This window comes from Asterias rubens, chromosome 18, assembly GCF_902459465.1.
Source record: "Asterias rubens chromosome 18, eAstRub1.3, whole genome shotgun sequence".
Taxonomy (NCBI): domain Eukaryota; kingdom Metazoa; phylum Echinodermata; class Asteroidea; order Forcipulatida; family Asteriidae; genus Asterias; species Asterias rubens.
Window position 1 is genome coordinate 6140323 of NC_047079.1, and position 21660 is coordinate 6161982.

A 21660-nucleotide genomic window follows, 5' to 3' on the forward strand; every position below is an offset into this window, starting at 1 on the left:
AAAGCAAGATTTTTCCACCAAACTCAGAGATCATAAATGATGGTAGTTGCGATAATTAACACAACCCTCTTCGGATATAGTCCGTCGGGAGGAGGGTTACATTATTGCAAATGATGACACAACTCAATATAACTAAAATATTAATATTGGGGATTCAGCGATATACAATAGGCCTATACACAGTGCTTTGTTTGTCTTGAGTTTATTGAATTTGCCCGGCAGTATTGATACACTAAGCCCCACCATAAAATCATTGGGTCATGACCAAGGGCTCCAATTGCGGAGAAAATTAACAAGAGTTAGACCCCAGGGGCATGTATGTAGCTCAAAATTCTCACTGTGACCAGAATTGATTTTACAAGACCCGAGTGAAAATATTACACAGTGAAGTATTATTATTCAAATAAATACAAAAAAACAAGACCGGGACTTGTCAAGTGGTAAGCCTACTGGCCCCGACAATAAACTCACTGGCCTCTGGGCTGTGGTCTAGTGTCAATTTCAAGCCCTCGGCCTACAGGGTACTTAGTACTTGTTGTCATCGTACGCGACCGCTGGCTAGTGAGGAGCACAGAGGCGTTTTTAGTTTGAACATAATTAGCACAAATTAACTGGAATGACAGCAATCAATACAAATACCTTAACAGATTACATGGCCGTGTACATTTTAAAGGCAGTGGACACTATTGGTAATTACTCAAAATAGTTATTAGCCTAAAACCTTACTTGGTAACGAGTAATGGGGAGAGGTTGGTAGTATAGAACATTGTGAGAAACAGCCCCCTCTGAAGTGAATTTGATACCCCAGATTTAGAATTAGAGGTCTCGAAATCAAGCAACTGAATACACACAACTCTGTGTGACATGGGTGTTTTTTCTTTCATAGTTATCTCGCAGCTTTGACGACCAATTGAGCTCAAATTTTCACACGTTTGTTATTTTATGCATATGTTGAGATACAGCAATTGAGAAGACTGGTCTTTGACAATTGACAATAGTGTCCAGTGTCTTTAACACTCTTTTTTCTGTCCCAACAACAACAAAACCCATGTTTTTTTTTCTGAGGCAGCCTGATTAAAATATAATCAGAATTTATTGTTTTGGCCTGATTGACTTCAAAGCAGTGGCAAGAACTCTTTCTCACCAATGCAAACTATAAAAAAGATATTTCTGAGTCAGCCTCATTAAATACAAAGATTTATTGTTTTAGTCTAAATGACTTCAAATCAGTGTACACTCTTTCTCACCAGTCGTAACTATAAAAGTACCAGCTCTTTCTGAGTCAGCCTCGGTTTAATGAAAGATTTATTGCTTTGGTCTAAATTAATTCAAAGTAGTGTAATGTATCACTCTTTCTCACCAGTTCTGACTATAAAAAACAGCTTTTTATTAATAATAATAATAATAACAACAATAATAATAATAATAATAATAATAATAATAATAATAATAATAATAATAATAATAATAATAATAATAATAATAATAATAATAATAATAATAATAATAATAATAATAATAATAATAATAATAATAATAATAATAATAATAATAATAATAATAATAATAATAATAATAATAATAATAATAATAATAATAATAAGCCAGCCTCATTATTATAATCTAAGATTAACTTTTTGGCCTAAATGACTTCAAAGCAGTGTACAACAAAAAACAGATCTTTAATAATAACAGTTACTTCTGTTTCTCAACAATGCTACTAAGAAAAAAATCTTTCTGAGCCGGCCTAAAATACTTCAAAGATTTATTGTTTTTTGCCTCAATCAATTCAAAGTAGTATGCACTCTCTCTAACTAGGCAGTCCTAACAAAGTACCTCTTTCTGATCCTGTCTCATTATTAGCCATCATGAGATACACATGTACTGGACTCATTGTAATAGCACCACTAAGTAAGTTTGGGTAAATTTGTTTGTATGACACCAATCATCATATGATTATTATTCTCCCTTATTAAGTCTGACTTCCAAATTTTTTCCCCCGGAAAAATCTTAAAATTGTGAATAAACGGCCTAAAAAGTAAAGCCTACATCACATTTAGGTCAGTCAGGCTTTGTACCCACTAAAAATGTTCATATTTTATTTGTTCCGAGGGGTAAATATCATGCCTTCTACACCCAATCCAAACAATGCACTCCTATACTGTCCACCACTCACCATAAGCACAAAAAAAGCTAATTAAAGTACCCAAGATTTATTGTTTAGGCCTTAATGACTTTCGTAGAGCAGTGTGCATGTTAAATGAGATCACTTCTATGGCAGCATCCACGTGTCTGCTGCGGTGAGTCATCCACACTTATGCGGTCCTGGGTCGTCGGCGGTTTTATTAATAAACATCGCGGAAACTCACAGAGACCGATATTCAAGGAATCTCTACTTGGCTGTGATGGAACATGGATGTCTGTGTAGGTTCTTGCGGAATCAGTCATGAAGGATTCTGGATTAGCTGGTAAGGGCTTTCAGCGCAAGGTGTTTTTGTGTGGGGGTTTCGTTGTAAATGGATGAGTTTTATGTAGTTTGTCGTTTTGGAATTACTATGTAATGTTATGTTTGTACTAGGCCAAGTGTTGTTAGTCTACCTTCAATACTAAATGTACCTGCAAATCACACTGTGTAGTGTATGCATGATGTTTGTGTATATATTAGGCAGGCCGTGAAGTTCGAACTGCCCGCTTGAAGGGGCACAACAATTTTCCTCTTGTAAGGGGCACTCTGTGAGGAAAATGTCAATTTCTATTGGCCTTGAACTGCCCGCTTGAAGGGGCACAACAATTTTCCTCTTGTAAGGGGCACTCTGTGAGGAAAATGTCAATTTCTATTGGCCTTGAACTGCCCTCTTCAAGGGGCACAACAATTTTCCTCGGGTAAGGTGCACTTCTTTGAAGAAAATTTTAATTTGTATTGGAACTTAGCAAATGGCACCACAGCAAAAGCACTGGGCACTGTGACAATTGATGTGAGTGTCGTGGGTTAATTTGAGGACTAAATAGGGTCAGGACTGCCCCTTTTTTGTACGTCAGAGCAAATTATTTGGGTAGCATTGTCTGAGATGTTTTGATCGTTCAGGGTATTTCCTTGTGCGTAGTGCAGCTTTTGAAAAGGTATTGAATAATATTGAATGTGTAGCTATGAAACTGGAACTGGAAATACAGTTCCCTCCCACTTTTTTGTACGTCAGAGCAAATTACTTGGGTAGCATTGTCTGAGATGTTTTGATCGTTCAGGGTATTTCCTTGTGCGTAGTGCAGCTTTTGAAAAGGTATTGAATAATATTGAATGTGTAGCTATGAAACTGGAACTGGAAATACAGTTCCCTCCCACTTTTGCAGTATAAACTAGGCACCTATACTTTGAAAGTCTTAGAGCCTAAGCTTGGGCGATATCAAATTATTTTATTCACGATATATCGCCGATAATATATCGCGATATTCGATATAATCGCGATTAATTAAATTTGACATCATCAGTCTTCAAACTCCCAGTGAAAGTTGTAGAAGAGACAATCATAGCATAAGAGAGGTGTTATAATGACCTATTCTTCTGGTTTTACTCCAAACCTATGGGGTGCAAGATGTCTCAGCTAGGAAATACATCGCGATATTGCGATACTAAATCGATATCGCGATATATCGAGATATATCGCGATATATCGATATTTCGATTAAAACCAAATCGAACCAATATCGAAATCGTTTCCAAATTAATATTGCGATATTCGATAATATCGTGATATCGCCCAAGCTTATTAGAGCCTTCAATGTAAACAGTGGTGAGACTGCAGGCTCGCAATTACAAGGTTGTGGGTTAGAATCCTACCAAGTTTACCACTGATTACACAATGACTAGAATAGTTTTCGTCTAGTTACTGTGCAATTATGGTTTTATGTTTTTATGAGAAAGATTGGCATGTTGCCAGCTTGGTGTGACATTGTACATGATCCCCTTGTGTGAGTTTGCGAAGTTCCCTTGATAATAAAAAAAAAAAAAAACTTGGTGCACTTACATACTTGTGTTTGTACATGTGGGACATGCACCAAACCTTGTTGAAGCAAGGAGCGGTTGATCCTATATTCATAAATACCTCAGACAGTTTCGCTATTCTTATTGGTGGAGAGCGCGTCACGTGGGTGTGTTATAAACCTTTGTTTATGATCAGTAAAAAGTGTTGAAACATGGGCGTGCCAGGCGAGTTTGCACCTGTGCTTATAAGACAGTTTCTTCATTCCTATTGGTCGAGAGCAATGGCCGAGACAGTTGTGCCACATCACGCGATACGCGCGACGCGCACAGCATTCCCTTATAAGGAGTTGTTTACCCAAGGGCCTTGACTGGGCCTTACCTTTTTATAGCTGGAGGGGTGTTGTGTTGAAAGAAATCATTGAAAATTTTAATTTTTGCATTTATTTTACTTTTTGACCATAAGTGTTGATGTTTTTTGACCGAAAAGGTATTTATGAATGGGAATCAAAATCTGTTTTCAACTAGTGGTTTAACCCGCCGACGCCTGGTTCTTGATAATTTACCTCGACTTCGTCTCGGTAAAATTATCAAGAACCAGGTCTCGTTGGGCTTAAACCACTAGTTGAAAACCTCTTCACCACACATTGATTCCCTTAATAACATTCCCTTAATAACATCTGGTAAAAAAATTGATGCCCTGGATAAAGAGGTGGGTGGGGGAAGCTTTGCTAATGGCTCGTGTATCTATTTTTCTTAGGATAATTTTTTGTTGCATTTCCTCTGTGGAAATTAGAGCAGTTTGTTTTTATAATTATTAGTTTTCCTTTCTTTGTGGATTTATTACTTCCCTCTTTTTGTTCTTATACTGGTAGAGCTTTTCAGATTTGTCTAAAGACAATCCACTACATGTAGACAAGAAAATTCACTAAACCAAGAAATTCTTTTTAAAAGTGAGACCATTTCTACATTTTATTTTTGTTTCTGTCTTGAATTGTCTTGAGTGAGGGTTTGTAATTGAAAAGATATTTAGTCAATTAGCTCATTTAAAAAAAGGGTATGACCACCCGGCATGTTTGGTTCAGAGCTTGCTGGTCCAGTTGTCTCAAACCACTGGACTCGTGGTCAGCGGTCCAGTAGGTATTTCACAATTTTCATAATTTGTTAAAATTGAAAGACAGAAGGCGTGAGTTTACTGGTCCAGTGATTTTGCATCAATCACTGGCCCCAAGCCTGCAGTCCAGTGTAAAGTTGAGTCCTCATCAAAGGTTTGCATAAAAGCCCTTCATTATATATATTTTATAACATTTAGGAAGAAGTTTTTTTTTTCACTTGATTGTGCCTTTCTTAAAAAAAAATGCATGGACTTTTTCTCAAAACGATAAATATATAAACACATGCCTCCAAATTTTCCTACAGCACCCACAACAATTGCCGTGGTGCCCTGTGCTTTTGCTCTGCTGCCCTCTGCAAAGTTCCAATACAATTTTACAACTTTCCTCATGGAAGTGCCCCCTTGCCTGAGAGAAATTGCTGTGCCCCTTCAAGAACGAACGTCAAGGCCAATAAATATGCATTATATAATTCTTGTAATTGGCATAAATATTCATAATGATATCGCCAGACGGTTCTCCCCACTTTGTGAGGGACCCCAGCTGGCTGTCGGGGTCCAAAGGACATGTGTTCCTGAGATCAATAACAGAGCCTTACCAAGTGAACCAACTGATATCATAAAAAGAATCATGCCCCACTCGGTGGACAAGCTGAGAAAACCAGTAATTGACTTTCAACTGTGAATTTTAACAGCGACTGCAGGAGTTTGGACGACGAAATGGAAAACATAATGTGTGCAATGGCTGGAACACTGTATTATGTTGATGTTTAGGGATGGCGTTCGATTTTGATGAGTCGACTATATGTAGGATATCGCTTGTTCATTAGTAATGAATCAGATTGTGTGAGTTAACATAATCAGTTGTCTAAATTGTTAGTGGTAATTTACTATTAATTTATTACTGCGTTTCTGACAGTTTGGTTTTGAAAATTTAACTTTGGCTTTTGTTTGGGTAAGTGTTACATGTCTCATGGTTTTTTTTTCACTTTTGGTTTTCGATCCTTAAGGGAAAGTAAATCTTTGATTTTTTTGAGCTGTTTGATTGTTTGTTTTAGTTCTATTAAAATAGATAATATACAATGAAACTAAAATGTGAACATTTCATTTCAAAAGGTGGTTGTGTTTTTGAGATATCGCCAACAATTTGGAGCGGTTATGTCCACGAAAGAAGAATAATCTATGACTGGAATTATCTGAGAAATGTTTCCTGCGGAATGCTTCACAGATTGAAATGTTTTCTAATCCTTGTTAAAACCCCATTCCTTTCAAGGAAGTTGTTTCTTAAAGTATTACACTTTATCAAGAGCTGCAGCGCTTCTTACCGTGTCAGTTTTTATGAGTATGGGTTAGGGTTTAGGGTTTAGGGTTAAGGGTTAGGGTTAAGGGTTAGGGTTAGGGTTAGGGTTAGGGTTAGGGTTAAGGGTTAGGGTCAGGGTTAATTAATTTTTGGAGTAATTACCAAAGGTAGACCCTCCCTTTAACTATTACAAGATGTGAAATTGAAAATACAGTAAGGACCCTTAGGCATTGAGTTCACAATGTGTTTATTTTGCATTGTTGTTATTGTTTTTTTGTTTTTTTTCGTCTTTTTTTGGTTCATTTCTACATCTGTTTGTGTTGCATTCCATTGATCCTGTTTTAGTAATTAACGGCTTGAGTTGCCGTTGCCTTTCTGACTACGACCTCGAGTGGGTTGAATTGTGAGAAAAGCAAGTTTTGGGGTTGTGTTTTTTTGCAAACTGAACATCGAGCGTTCATTTCTACATCTGTTTGTGTTGCATTGATCCTGTTCTTATAATTAACAGGTTGAATTGCCTTACTGACGACCGATTATGTGTGGGTTGAGTTGTGAGATAAGGGGGTTTTGTATTGTTGTTGTCTGCTCACATATACTTCCACTTTTCTGTGACTGGTGAATTGGACCGCTTGTGTATTCACATGCTGCGATGAATGATTGATCCAAACAAATTCAATGGACTCTAGTGGTTGAGTCATCGAACAGGGTTTTTGTTCGTTGGGGCTCGGTGTGCCATTGCAGGGGGAAGCCCTTCTCATTACCTTGTACAGCATCGGGATGACATTGGGCAGCGTTTAAATTTAGTAATTTAAACCGATTGATACACTTGTTTGCGTACGGGATGATTTTGGATAGAATTTGACCATGGAGGAAGGAAGTTGGTCTGACACTTAAAGGTATTTTGCTTGATCGGTAAGGATTGCAAACTTAATTTTAGTCTGAAAACTGACTGATGTACTAGAACCATTTTTATTGTGAAATATTTCCCTCTGAAAGTAGGTCATATTTAGGATTTGAAACTTTGCATGGTGGAAATACGATATGGAAAGGTTTGCGGTAACACCATGTAATGACTATCTCTAACTCTAATGAGTTGGGGTGGTGCTGAAAAGAACTGTTGGTTTAACTCGATGTTTCGATCAGTATGCTCTGATTGTCTGCTGGAGAAAAGTTTGCAATAAAAAATATTTTAAAAAATTCTCCAGAAGACGATCAGAGCATACTGATCGAAATTGAGTTACACCAACGGTTTTTTTTAGAACCACCCCAAGTCATTAGAGATAGTCATAACATGAGGTAATATTTGAGAAATCTGTCACAAAACAGGAGAAAAACGTAACACCGGATTTCGATCAAGTTGAAGACAATGTGTTTTGCATGCTGAAAACTGTGCATTGTTTTTCACAACTTTACTCTGGATGCACTCACTGGATTAAGCCCAATTTTTCACTAACTTATTATTTCATGTGTAAAGTCGATCACACAAAACATGAACTCTGTCTGCGACTATTCTACCAATCCTGTATAATACCTTTAACCATACTTTAACTAAGTAATTTAAACCGATTTGTATATGTATCGCTTGGTTTGCATACTTGATGCTCTCAGAGTAAGTCTGACACTTCTGTGTGGTTTTGGGTTTACGGCGCATAGGGACCTCACGGTGATATTCGCTATATAAGAATGGTTTTATTATTATTATTATTATTATTATTATTATTATTATTATTATTATTATTATTATTATTATTACTATTATTATTATTATGCACTCTACATTGTACAATATTTGGACTGCTTGTTTTCATTTACATTGTAGACACTCATACATTAGTAAATGAATTGACTCACGCAAATGTGTTTGCCATGTGACATTAATTGATGCGATAGAATCAATAGCTACATGTACTGGAACATTGTTTCTCATTTGTACACAATGTATATTAACCATACATGTGTATGCATGATAGGCCCTACTCGTTGTAAAATCTATATTAGTGGACATGCGTCCGCACAATCATTGAGTGTTGCATGCAGTTTAACCTTTGGCAAACCGGGCCGAGAACAGTGCCCTGCCCTCTCAAAGATGGAGTTCCAGGCCTACTTTTGTGAATGTTGTTTACACAAGGACTGTTATTCTAATCCTCGTTTTATTTCATTCCCCAGAATGCGACACTATGGCACAGAGCGTGGCTGTGACGAAAACGCCTGCCGCGCAGCCAAGCAACCTCGCCCCAACAATAATACAAGATGGTATGGAAGAAGGTAACTTACCTCCACAAGAAGGCCTGGCACCAAGGAGGCCAGCAACAGACATGATGGCTGGTGATGACCCAGCACAGGAGCACCGTACTCAGGAGGATAAAATCAACAGCAATGACGTCGTCCAGTCCATGGACCCAGGAAAGCTTCTGAGCCCAAAGGATGTCAACAAGGATGACTCGACTCCACTCCAGGAAACGGTGGCTAACGGAGATCGCAATCAAAAGGAATGCATAACAAACAGTAACCTGACATCCTGTCATTGTCCAGATAAACGTCTGACACGACCGGTGCCACCGGCTAAACTTCAGTCCAGTCCTAAAAGGCCTTTAACGAGAGCACCACCACCAAAGCTACCGCCCAAACCACCACATCTGATGTATAAACGATCCCCGAGCTCAGAGAATTTATTTGCGAGGCGGAAACTTCAGGAAGTTGAAGCCGAAGTGAAAGTGAGGTCTCAAAGTGTCAGTGTGTCGCCAACGCAACAGAGGGAGGAGAGCCCAGAGAGAAAATTATTCAAGCGGCCGGTTCCCGCTCCACGAAAGTCTCTACCCTGTATCTATCCAGATGGTCTTTCCCTTGTTACAGACATGAAAAATGTGGACCAAACAGTGAGCCCTGAGGAACACTCTGAAACAGCATTGTCCCCTGTTGAAGTGTACGACTCAAAACCATTACCTCAGATGGATCAGAAGCAGTCTGTTGACAAACCCGATCAGCCCCAAAGTTCTAATCTTGCCCACAGTCCTCGGAGTGAGGTACAGCTTGAGGGTGAAATTAGCGACACGGCCACAAACAGTCTAAAGAGAAAGTCTGCCAAGGCTCGGCATGTGAAAGTCCGAGAGAGGGCAGCCATTTTTGAGAAACTGATCGAGGAAGAGACTCGAACCAGAGACTCGCAAATAAGTGAGCCCAGATCAAGGACTTGCTCCAGATCAGATTACGGCGAGGGTGCGCCAAAAAACACGGACGGTGTGGATATTAACTTGAGAGGTCTCAGTCGGTTACACTCGTATGTCAATGTACCACTAGATGGTTTACTCTATAAGAAAGCTCCTCTTGAAGATGATATGATCTCTGTGTCGTCAATGTCTTCAGATTGCTTCTTCGATTCTCCTCAGTCCAGCGTTCGAATTCCCCCTCTGCGTTCTCCGTCTCCCGTTCTTACTGAAGGTGAGGATTCCTCAGAGAAGATCTCGGAGATGGAGTCTGTCGACACGGACATCGTCCTACCCGATGCTACGCCATCGGTGGAACCTGATTCACCAAATAGTACCCTAGAACTCTCCCCGCGGCCTCCCCCGATCTCGCCCAGTACTTCTGAGGATAGGGAGAATTCATTCGTTAGGTCATCGTCTCGAGATTTTGACTACGAGGATGTTGTCATTCCCAATCCAAGTGCATCACACGAGGCTGTTTCACCAAGAAGTACCTTACAAAATAACAAACTGCGTCCCCAATCGCCGAAGCCGAGAGTCATGAAGCAGGTGAAGGAAACCAGTACAGTGTCTGCGGACAAAGAGGAGAATGCGTTAGAACTTACTAAACCCAAGCAATCATTCGGGGTCAACACATACAGAAATGTCACTCCAATGTTTAACCTACCACCAAAACCAGTCGCTCTACAGGGGAAGAGGAAAGGCATAGAGTCAGGTGGCCGTAAAACTAGGCCAGCTACACTCATGGAGAAAGGTAATGACCATGAAGGCCAACAAAATTTCCCAGCCAATAATTACAAGCCAGCCGGCCAGCAAAAGAGGCCAGGAATAACCCCTGACAGGAGTCAGAGTATGGGGTCAGTTAGCCTAAATCAAAAGCTGGCATCCAAAGACGAGGAAAACAGTCATTTCGGCCAGCAAAAACAACCGGCCGCACCACCACAAGAAAGTACTGATCTAGTTGCAGGCCACCATAACGGGTCAGTCTCCCCGAGAGACATTGATCTTGAATCAGTAAATGAATCGCTCAGTGAAACAGATGCCTTAAGATACGAGGAAACGACTCACCACCCGGAAGGAACAGATGTAATCTTAAGTGATCAGTCAGGAACAACAAACACTGCCATCTTGGAAACACATTCCATCGCTGACGTCTCAACGCAGCAACAACTGCCAGACGAGGAGTTGTCAGTCGGCAAACACCCGGATGCCCTAAACATGCCTCCGGAGAATCTAAGAAAGGAACGTAGTAAGACGCACCCGGGCAGTTACGAGGTCTTTCTCCCAAAGTTCATCGATCCGGTCAGCCTTACAAGGAGGATTACAGAAGTAGTCGAAACCGAGGATGGGAAGTCGGAAGAGATTGAAGAAGGGAACAACGATGCGTTCAGCCTTACTGGGAGAAGTAGTGAGGTGGTCGAAACCGGGAAGTCAGAAGAGATTGAAGAAGCGAACGTCGATGAGTTCAGTCTTACAGAGAGGAGTACAGAGGCGGTCGAAACCGAGAATGGGAAGTCGGAAGAGGTTGAGGATACGAACATCAGAGAGAATGAAGAGCCGTCAAATACAGGTAGGTACAAAATAGATCCGGTAGTATTGATAATGACTGAAATGTAACTTTTGTAAGTTTTGACTCAATTCACCTGGGCCCAATTTCATTGCTCTGCTTACCGCCAAATGCTGCACTAATGATCCCATTGTCTGCCCTGCATTGTACTGTGCAAGCACCACATTTCTGCGCTAGCTGTGTAAGCAAAGAATGCCTAGTGACAGGATGTACCCTTGCTAACCCGTGAAATATGATGATTCTTTACTTGCGGCAAGCAGAGCCATGATTATGGGCCCTGACATCATCATCACAATTGTCTTAGTTGCACCACTTTTGCGAGTCAGTGTCCTTGTGTGATATACAGTGTAGTGCACGGTTTAGGTGGTGTGGCTTTACACGCTTATAATTGTTACATGCATTTTAAATTTGCTAAACACCACTTTATGTTTATAACAGGGCCCAAGTTCAAAATCCTACTGATAAAAAAAAAAAATCATGCTTAGCAGAAACGGGCTAACACCTCAAATTCTATGAAGTTTAAATTGTATCGTCTGGTGCCCCACTCAAATTTTGCTTAGCAATTGTGCCTAACAGCTTTATGAAATTGGGCCCAGCTTTTCAAAAAAATTAGCTCAGAAATTAGTTTCATATCAAACCAAACAGACCTAACAGTGAATCAATCAAAAACAATACATTACACAGCATATTTTGTTGTCAATTCATTTACATCAATGTCCTGAAGGAAAACACTGTCACATTTTTATTTAAAACCGAACCTTGCGACGTGTTCAGGCAGTGCATGTTTTTACACAGGAACACTCCCTCGTTCCTGCGCACGCTACGAGTCTTACCCAATAATGAGTCGACTTAATTTCCACATGCATGATGTGCAGCACATTGGGAGGGGTGTCTTTATTTAGAACCTGGCCACTTATATAAAGGGATGACTCAGTCTCAGCAATCAGAAATAATACAGCTTGGCTGATTGGGGGGGTCGTAAGTTATAATATCTTGGACAGCGAAGTGGACAGACCGCAGAGAAAGGAAGTTTGTAAATGAGGAGGGATTCCATGAGAGATACCTTTAGAGCTTTTGGGAACTGATGTTAGAGGATGTCCATTGTTGAAAAGTCGTGCAGCTAGTTGCTGAGTTTGAGGAAATCTTTTGTTGTGAATGTGTACACACCCAGCTATTGTTTAAAACTTCATGTACTGTAAATGGTAAGTGTATGACAATAGGGTTTTGTCTTTGCTTTGGGTTGAATCAAGTGCAGTGTATCTCTCGTCTGAAAGGTATCCGTTTTTCCTGTGAGGGTGTCTTTTCGGAGGATTAAAATTGGGGTGTGGTGACTGGTGCACAAAAAATCTCCAAAATAGAAACTGAAAAAATTCATTTCATTTCCATAAATTGTTTGCACATGTTTTTTTTATCCACGTCTGGGAATGATTTTGACCTATTGACTGACAAACGGAGACTAACTTAACGCTGACAGGTTGCAGGACTCATCTAACAAACCTGATATGCCTAAAAGACAAGTTACATACTGTACCACAGTAAAATGCAAGTCTTAAAATAGTTCAGTATGAATCTTAGCATGAGTAAACTTAAACAAGATGGTTTTCATATTTCGGAAACATAAGGAAATAGCAAGTCATTTTTATGTGGTCTTATTACAGAGCATTCCAGAAAATCTACTGTACATGTATGTGATAAAATGTCAACCATTTACTGAAAGTTGTTTACATGAATCGCTTCTTTGAAGATGCCTTCTATGGAGTCATCTGCCCTTTGAAAATATTTCAATGACCAGATTAAAAACAAGATGGACTAAGACAGAATTATCCCTCACTGCCAAGTGTCAAGTATTTTTAGAAACTTAATGGACAATGACACATGAGACTATACAGCACACAAGGTTAGCATGAAGTTTGGGGTGGTGTAACTACGTAATGGCCGTAGCACTGCGACTGCCCCGTAGCTCTGTAAAGTCTCTTTTTCCAGGACGTCCAGTCATGACGAACAGTTTGGGGGTAACTGAGGGATTCGGAGAAGTGACCTCCTTTTTCCATGAAGTTGGTATTTTTTTTTCCAGAAAGTTAAAACGTGGATACATAGAACAACCAGTTGAAACCACCATATGGGTTGTGTTTGGAGGCGCAACTCTGCACAGAACACTGCCCAATTTCATGGCTCTGCTTACCGCCGAATTCTTCGCTTACGATCACGATTCCCCGCTTACGTGCAAGCGCCGAATTTCTGCGCTAGCCTTGTAAGCGTAGAATGCCTAATAAAGTGGAGTACGCACACGCAGAAGCCAAAATTCGCCGCTAGATCGTGAAACACGCTTGCTGTAAGCACAGAATTCCCTGCTTCCGTAAGCGCCGATTTTGTGCTTACGGTAAGCAGAGCCATGAAATTTGGCCCTGATCGTGTACAACTTTGTACAGCACTTGACAGTGACACCAGTGCTGCATTGTGCATCTTTAGTTCAAAACCACAATGAGGTTGATATTGAATGGTCAGATAGTAAGAGGGTTGAGTGTGTTCTTCTTGCATTCATTACTTGATACACTTGTCCGCCGACAGTAAAGCCTCGTTCATACTTCCTGCAAATGCGAAAGCGATACGAATGTTGACGTCACATATTCAAATAAAATGAATAACATATATGAATAATTGTGCTCAACTCTCTTGCGAATATCACTGCGAAAACAGTTGTGACGTCAAATTCACGTCAAAGCCACTACATGAAAATTTGGTGTGTATGTTACAATTCACTGCTCTTAAAACAAAAATTGTTTGTTATTAATGTTTTTTCTTCTTTTCCATTCGCTTTCAGATTCCACTTCAGAAAGCGAAGTGACTGACATGCTTTGCAACGTACCTCGGTGAGTACATTTAGGACACGATCATTTCAAATTGGACGCTTTCTTTGGATGAATATTTGACTGTTGAGAAATATGTAAGCACAATGTGGATAGGTTTCCATGAATTCTGTCGCCAGTTGCTGTCGTTGCAATAACATTCACTTTACCAATTCCTGAATTATTTTCTTTTTTCCTGGTTTTAGGTTTAAAACTAATTTGTTCTGGAGTTTTTCTCTTTTTGAATCTGGTCTTGTTAAAATTGCCCTTCTTCTTGTGGATTTTCCCCTCAACCCCAAGACCTGGATCCTGCTTTATGCCTCGACAAAGTTCAGACACAGGTCTGGCAGATTGTACCCATGTCAGCCACATGCTTTAAAGAGCATCTGTCCCATCTTGGAACAACATCACATCTGAAAAAAAAAGAAGCTATTTTAAGGGGCGGCTTAATTATGTAACCGCTAAGGCCTCCTGTTTGACATTTAAATGTGAAACTGATTGGTTAATCTTGAATGAGCAATTAGTCGTTATTGGAGGGATGTTTAGAATTGTCAGGTATCAGAGGGGCTCACTAGTTAGTTCTACTTGGGATGAGTATTGGTTGCCAAATTGGTGATAATTGAAGCTTCCTGTGCTGTGTTTTGTTATTGTACACGCTTGGTAATTGTCAAAGACCAGTGTTCTCACTTGGTGTATCCCATCATAAGCATAAAATAACAAGCCTGTGATAATTTGGGCTCAATCGGTCATCGAAGTTGGGAGAAAATGATGACAGAAAAAACACCCTTGTTGGATGAATTTGTGTGCTTTCAGATAGGAATAAACGACTTCTAGCTAGAAGTCTTTTATTATTTTAGTGAGAAATTACCTCTTTCTTCAAAACTACGTTACTTCACAGGGAGTCGTTTCCCACAATGTTTTATACTACCAACAGCTCTCCGATGCTCGTTACCAAGTCATTTTTTAAGTTAATATTTGTTTTGGGTAATTACCAAATGTGTACCTTCCCTTTAAGCGGCGTTTCGGAGTCATGAATGGATTTTACATGTATGTTGACCCACCCAATCATGGTCCAGTGGTTAGAATGCAGGACTTGCAATCACAGGGTTGTGGGCTCAAGTCCTCCCAAGCTAACCTCTGATTTCACAATGACTATAAAATAAGTATTGTCGTCTAGTTTACTGAATCTAAAATTTCTTGATTTGTTCAATTCATAATCATAGACATTAAACCAGTGTTTATGAGAGAGATTGGCTGCTGTCAGCTTGTCAGCTGCCTCTTGCTACTGGGTAAGCTCTTTGGTGTAGTAGTGAGACATCTGCTCTAGAATGACGCTGGATGTGGGTTCGAATCCCACCCAAGTAGTATGGTTGTGTGTGTTTTTTTCTCAGGACTTGGAAAAGTGCTGATATGAGTGTAGACCCATTGCACAACGCGCAGTGCACTTGCCCGCGCTTCCATTTTAAGGGTCAAAAAGTGCACACAAGGATGGTACATGTGTTTACGCACCAATGTGCGTGTAAACACAAATACAATCCTTTTGTGCATGTTTTGACCCCCAAAATGGAAAAAGGGCAAGTGCGCTGCAGGATGTGCAAAATAGTGGTCTGTACACAGTGCTTAACGCATATTGAAATGTGTAAACCACAAATGTCACAATGTACTTATTACTAACTTTTGGGTTCTCAATCAGGAGACTGGCTGTCAGGAGAGATACAAATCGTTACAGCGGCACCTGCAGTAGAAAATGGCAGCATGAGACAGCCCCGGCCAAGCTAGGAGGCTTGGAAAGACAAGACGCTGTCGTAGAGGTATGCCAAGGCTCTATGAACCTCCATGTACATGTAGCAGGGATGTGATGAATTCCTGGGTTTTTTTTGGCCTTGAACAAAAGAAATTCAATTTTTTTATCCCCCCCCCCAAGCCTTAAAGCCCTCAAGTGTGTAAAAGTCCATCTTGGATGTTATAATAAAACCCGGCTAGTTGACAACTGCCAATGCTTATCTCAATATACTTGCCATATACCGAGAGAAAATAGAATCACACAGTCTTCCAGATAGTCAAGGGATTCCAGGGGCTTATTGCATATTTTGTGTATTTTCTCACAGCCCTCCAAAGATGTCCTCTCTCCCACGGCTGTAAGTAACCGACTCTCGCAGGCGAGTTCCGCTGGCAGTACCATTTCTTCTCTTATAGATAATGTCTCCGTTGACGATGATGAGGAATTTTCGTCGTCCGATGACGAAGCCTATGTCAACGTCCCAGTACCCTCAAAAAAACATTCTAACGATATCCCACCGCTGCCACTATCTACAGACAATGAGGAGGATGGCGGTGGAACCAGCCAGGAGGAGAAGTTAAGACAAGAACTTGAGGATGTTGTCGAAGGGGATGGTGAAGATGAATGTATTTATTCGAACTTGGCAGCTTGTCGCAGCGGACGGCGAGATAGCTATGAGGATGTCCAACTGCCTCAAGGATCTCAACGTCTTACAGGACCTCAGGAGGAAGGTAATGAGGATAACTTGGAGGAGGAGGAGCGGGATAAAGCTCCGGTCGAGATCGAGATGCAAGTGATGAGGTCGCGAATGCTCCACGGGTCTGAAAAGGAACACAGACGGAAGGCTTTTGAGTTCCACATGCCGCTATTCCTCAGGAACAGCAGCTCTGTTGAGTCGAATCATTCCGTGTCCCACAACAACGACCGCAGCGAACACTCGCAAGGAACTCTTACTGAGGACAGTGATTCCAGCTGTGACTTCCTTGATGTCATTCCAAACCTCCCGGAATCCAACCATCAAAAAGTTAACAAGAGAGACTCAAACACCTCATGCGAGCAATCGGACGATGGCTGGTCCGCCGAGTCCAGTCGACGAGTCTCCAAGGAATCCTCCAGTGTTCAGTCGGATCCAAGGAACTATCGTAGAATCCGAGGAAAGAGCTCCGAGCACGGCCGCCCGGCGTCCAGTGTGTCCACTGATTATGACCGGCCAGTGTCTTGTGCTTCAACTGATTATCACAGACCCGTCTCGAGTACGTCAGCGGACTACATCGGCGTCTTGAACAGTTTCCATGAAGATGGCGTGAAAGAAGATGGTGAGGCTTTAAGATTTTTTTTAAATGAAATTATTGCCATTTGAAATAAATTCCATGAGATGGTTCACCACATGGTATCATATTTTTAAGCTGGCTTAGTTGATCTATCATTCAAAACCTCAATGGATGATTTTAAATGGTTTGACAGTAGGAGGGTTGACTGTGTACTGTGTACATGAATTCACCACTTGACATCACGTTGAAGGCTGTCATCACAGCTATTAAAAAAAAACTTGATGCCTAGTTTGAATGGTCAGACTCAGGGAGGGTTGACTGTGTACTGTTTTTACCACATCAAAATAAATACCACATCTATAAAAAAAAAAATCAATCCAAAATACACTCTTTCCTTACAAAAGCAAATCAACTTTGTTTATTCAAAGTTAAATTGTAAATCATGACCTTCAATGAATAATCCAGGTCTATAAAGAAAAAAAACAAGTACCTCACACAAACAAATAAATTGTTGTTATCAGAGAATCCGGTACACACTTTCCTGATGTAGTTTAGGATGAGTTTTCACCTGCGTACAATATGCTATATATACTTCCCTACACTGACTCATAACTGATGCCAAGTTCAGGAGATTTCAAACAATGTCTGGCACTCTGATTGCTCATAAACTCATACAAACCACAGTTTTGATTGTCAATTGTGCTTGGTCATTTCCGGTAGGTAGTCATCAGAGTGTGTACACATATTGTCAGAAGGTAACACAGAGGTGTTATCCATTGTGACCTTTGACCTATGTGGTTTTGTTCTGACACTCTTTGGATGTTATTGTGTCATAAAATACATGGTGTTGTTTGGAGGAAGCAATAGTTGAACTGTCTGTATATATTGTAATAGTATGTCACGGAGCTGAGCTCAATAAGCAAATTTGCAAGGTACAATGGTTGAGTCAGGGCCTAATTTTGTAAAACATATAGGCTAAGCAGCCGTTTTGTGCTTACGGAGCGGCCCTTAGCAGAATTTCTATTTCATAAAGCTGGTTACCGTCAACAAGGGTAAATGCTGGCTAAACCGCAATTAGCACATAATTGGCGTAACAAAGCAAATCCATGGTGAACGTGCAGCATACACGCCTAGAAATTTTCTGAATATTTTGGTCCAGAATTTGGGTCCAGGACGCCCCACAAGGCTTCAATGTACAGTTGACTCTCGTTATGACAAGATTGCTGGAACTGGCCAAATTACCCCCTTTATACATGTAGCGAAACACAGAAACACAAAGCAGACATGAGATTTGGGACATCCGGAATGTACTCTTAATAAGCATAGTAATAATAATAATAGTAGGTATTTGTAATGCGCCAAATCAATCTTTACAGATGTTCAAGGCGCAGCAGAGACAATGTAAACACAATACATGTACATATCCAGTTAATGCTAAACAAACAATAATAATAACACCATTTAAAAACAAACAACAATGGGAAGAAATCAGAGGAGGGAAACCACAACAGACCTGCAGCATTGAGCCAAAGAAAGTCCCGCCAAAGCCGGTCTCTCTATGACAAGAACGTGCAGGCCAAGCCGAGGGATACCGGACACACACTAAAAAATAATATGAAAGATCAAATAAGCAAAGTAACAATTAGGGAAAAACATACAAAAATTAACAATGGAACCTCTTCTTAACAACAGTGCTCTTTATAACGAGAGCCGACAGTTCTGACTTGGTCAGTACTTGTATGATGCAAAGCATTGATGTACGTATACTGTACGTGTACGTTAGTTGTCCATGGTTGTACATATAGTCATTGCATCGACAGTAACTGTCTAGCTCAATTGCATTGACAGTAACTGTCTAGCTCAGGCTGTACAGCGTGTCAGGAAGGAACAAATGTAACGTGACATAAGAGTTTGACATGGGAATATCCAACCAGCTCGACAACAAGTGGTGCATCTGGGTAGACTGGAGATTTTAAAGTGAATTTGTGTCAAGGTTCCTCTTCCTATGAAATATGACGCATTATAAAGTTCACGCCAGCCCCAATCCTCCAGAGTAATATTTCTATCTGAAAAACTTTCAAAGTCAAATAAAGTGCATTTGAAGACCCACTTGTAAATTTAAAATGGTTTGTGGTTATGTTTTTTTTTTAAACATTCTAAAATTTGCGGTCAATCGACCGAATTGTATTATGAATTTACAATTTTAAAAGACATTCAAATCACACAAAATAAAAGATTTTAAAATAAAACATGCTTTACAAAAGAAGAAAGTTTGCCTGAGGGCATCAAAATTGAGTTTTAAAAATTTAAAATTTATAAGTTTTGAGATTAAAAGCTTGCCCCATTTCATTTAGTACATCAAATGGTGTTTTTCCTTTTAAAAATTCTACATTTTACATTTTTCTAAGGTGTTGTCTTTGTGCCTAATTCATCTATATTTGGTGCTGCAATCCACAATTTAATGAATACTTTTTTATGACCCATGATTTTGTAGTGAATATTTTGTATCATCACGATCCGGTTCACTTCACAGTGTGACTCATTGTATTATAATCCAGTGTTTTTGATTCTAGAATAAGCGTGATATGAACCACACTGCCTACTGTGTTTAAAAAATAACACATTGAAAATGAATTATGCCAAATCGGTTTTTACAAATATACATACATGATGTCATATCCTGTCTTCAGCAATTGTGAAAAGAAGTTGAACAATTCACAGATTGTCCAAGCACCACAAACTGTTCGATGGATGCAAATCATGTACTGTTATTGTTGTTGTTTGGCTTGATGAATTGAACATTTCCGAGGGAATATTTCTGGAAGTTAAGTGTTTACATCAGGATGAGATCCTTTGGTAAGTTTTGGAAACAATCGCCAATGACATTTCATTTCAGTAGAAGAATAAACAGTAATTAATGCAAGTTCTGAAGAAACATTTTACACGGCAAAGATGTCCGTTGGTATTACCGTTATTACTCAACATGCAACTTTCATTTCTGTTTTGTCCTCTACTGGCTTTTGATATATTATCCTCATTTGTTTTGAACATGAGACTTCCCCACAATGTTGTCTTATTGTTGTTCTGTCTATGTATTAGTTTTGACTTGATCCATCCATCGGTTTTTGTTGTTGTTCTTTGTCTTATTCTTTGTTGTTCTAAGCCTCTTTAAAGCTGTCAGTTAGCCACTGAATGATTGAGCTGTGTTCATCTTGAGTAAAAAAACACTGATGTAAACTGCAGGCCGGTGATTTCTGAGGATTTCCTCAAAAGTTATTTTAGTGCCTTTGTGTCGTTGGAATGTTTTCTACTTGGAGTTTTAAAGCCTGCTGTGTTTATTTTTTATTTTATTTTTTATTTTATTTATTTTAATTGGTATCTATTTCAAAACAAAGCTGAAAGGGTCATTAACAATGGTAAAAATATAAGTTGTAGAAATATAATCACAAAAGGCAATAAAGTTAAAAAGTACAAAATTTACAAAACCCATCATAAAAACTATCCAGAGTGTTGTTTTCATATTTTATCTTGATGATTTTTTTGTGAATTTGATGTTTATTACCTGATAAGGCCTATAAGTAACCAAAACAATGGGGGTGGGGGGGGGGGCATATCGGCTGAAATTTGTGTGTATAGGACGTAATTTTTGCATATTGATACATTAGTTTGTGCATAGGATGAGCCCTGCAGGCATTTATTATTGATTTAGAAGTCCTGAATTTGTCTGCAACTAATGTCGTTTTGAATAGGAAGTGGCATGATGGAAGGAATCACCCCTGTAACACAGTGGGTGCAGTTTAGTACAGTCACCATAAGTAGGAAATGATGCCACTCTCAGTTCCGATATGAATTCACGTTTTTAGAACTGACATGCCGCCAGAGTTTATAATAGAACCTTGACAGCAGATATTCACATAAAATACAGATTCATCTTTTTGGTACAGCAACCTTCTGTTCTGACCGTCACCCTGCCAAAGTTTATAGCCTTCCTATATACAACTTTGAGAGCAGGGGTTGATTTCACAAAGAGTTACTTAGGACTAGTCCTAGGAGATAATACAAATTGCATGGATAGTCCTAAGTTAGGGCGAGTAAATGGTCATAACTCAAGATAAGACTAGCCCTAACTCTTTGTGAAATCCACCCCAGGGCTGCTACAGTAAAGCTGTCAACTATTGCTTACCGCCAATCTTAAAGGTACTACGTTGTATTTAGAATTGGAAGACCTGACAAATTAGTTGTAGACAGTGTTAATGTTTTTTTCTCGTGATCAACCATAAACATGAAATAACAAACCTTTGGAAATTTGGACTTAGTCTGTTGTGTTAGTCAGGAGAAAAAAGTGTAAAACCATACACAATTTTCAGAAGAATATAGACACATTGTCCTTTAAGGCAGTGGACACTATTGGTAATTGTCAAAGACTAGCCTTCACACTTGGTGTATCTCAACATATATATGCATAAAATAACAAATCTGTGAAAATTTGAGCTCAATCGGTCGGTCGTCGAAGTTGCGAGATAATAATGAAAGAAAAAACACCCTCTGTCACACGAATTTGTGTGCTTTCTGATGCTTGATTTCGAGACCTCAAGTTCTAAACTTG

The 21660-nt window shown here is 39.6% G+C and overlaps 1 protein-coding gene across 4 annotated transcripts in view; it reads left to right on the top strand.

Annotated features, from left to right (window-relative positions):
• The window catches only part of LOC117302214, a 43324-nt gene that overhangs the window by 6222 nt on the left and 15442 nt on the right, over positions 1 to 21660 (top strand). For 2 of the 4 annotated variants that reach the window (XM_033786036.1, XM_033786037.1), the window contains exons 2-5: positions 8554 to 11160; positions 13979 to 14027; positions 15697 to 15814; positions 16112 to 17099. In XM_033786036.1, coding sequence (XP_033641927.1) covers positions 8565 to 11160; positions 13979 to 14027; positions 15697 to 15814; positions 16112 to 17099 — 3751 coding nt within the window. In that variant the 5' untranslated portion in view covers positions 8554 to 8564. Of the gene's footprint in view, positions 1 to 2390; positions 2469 to 5870; positions 5934 to 8553; positions 11161 to 13978; positions 14028 to 15696; positions 15815 to 16111; positions 17100 to 21660 lie in introns of those variants that run through there. The other 2 variants (XM_033786035.1, XM_033786038.1) reach the window with 2 other exon arrangements.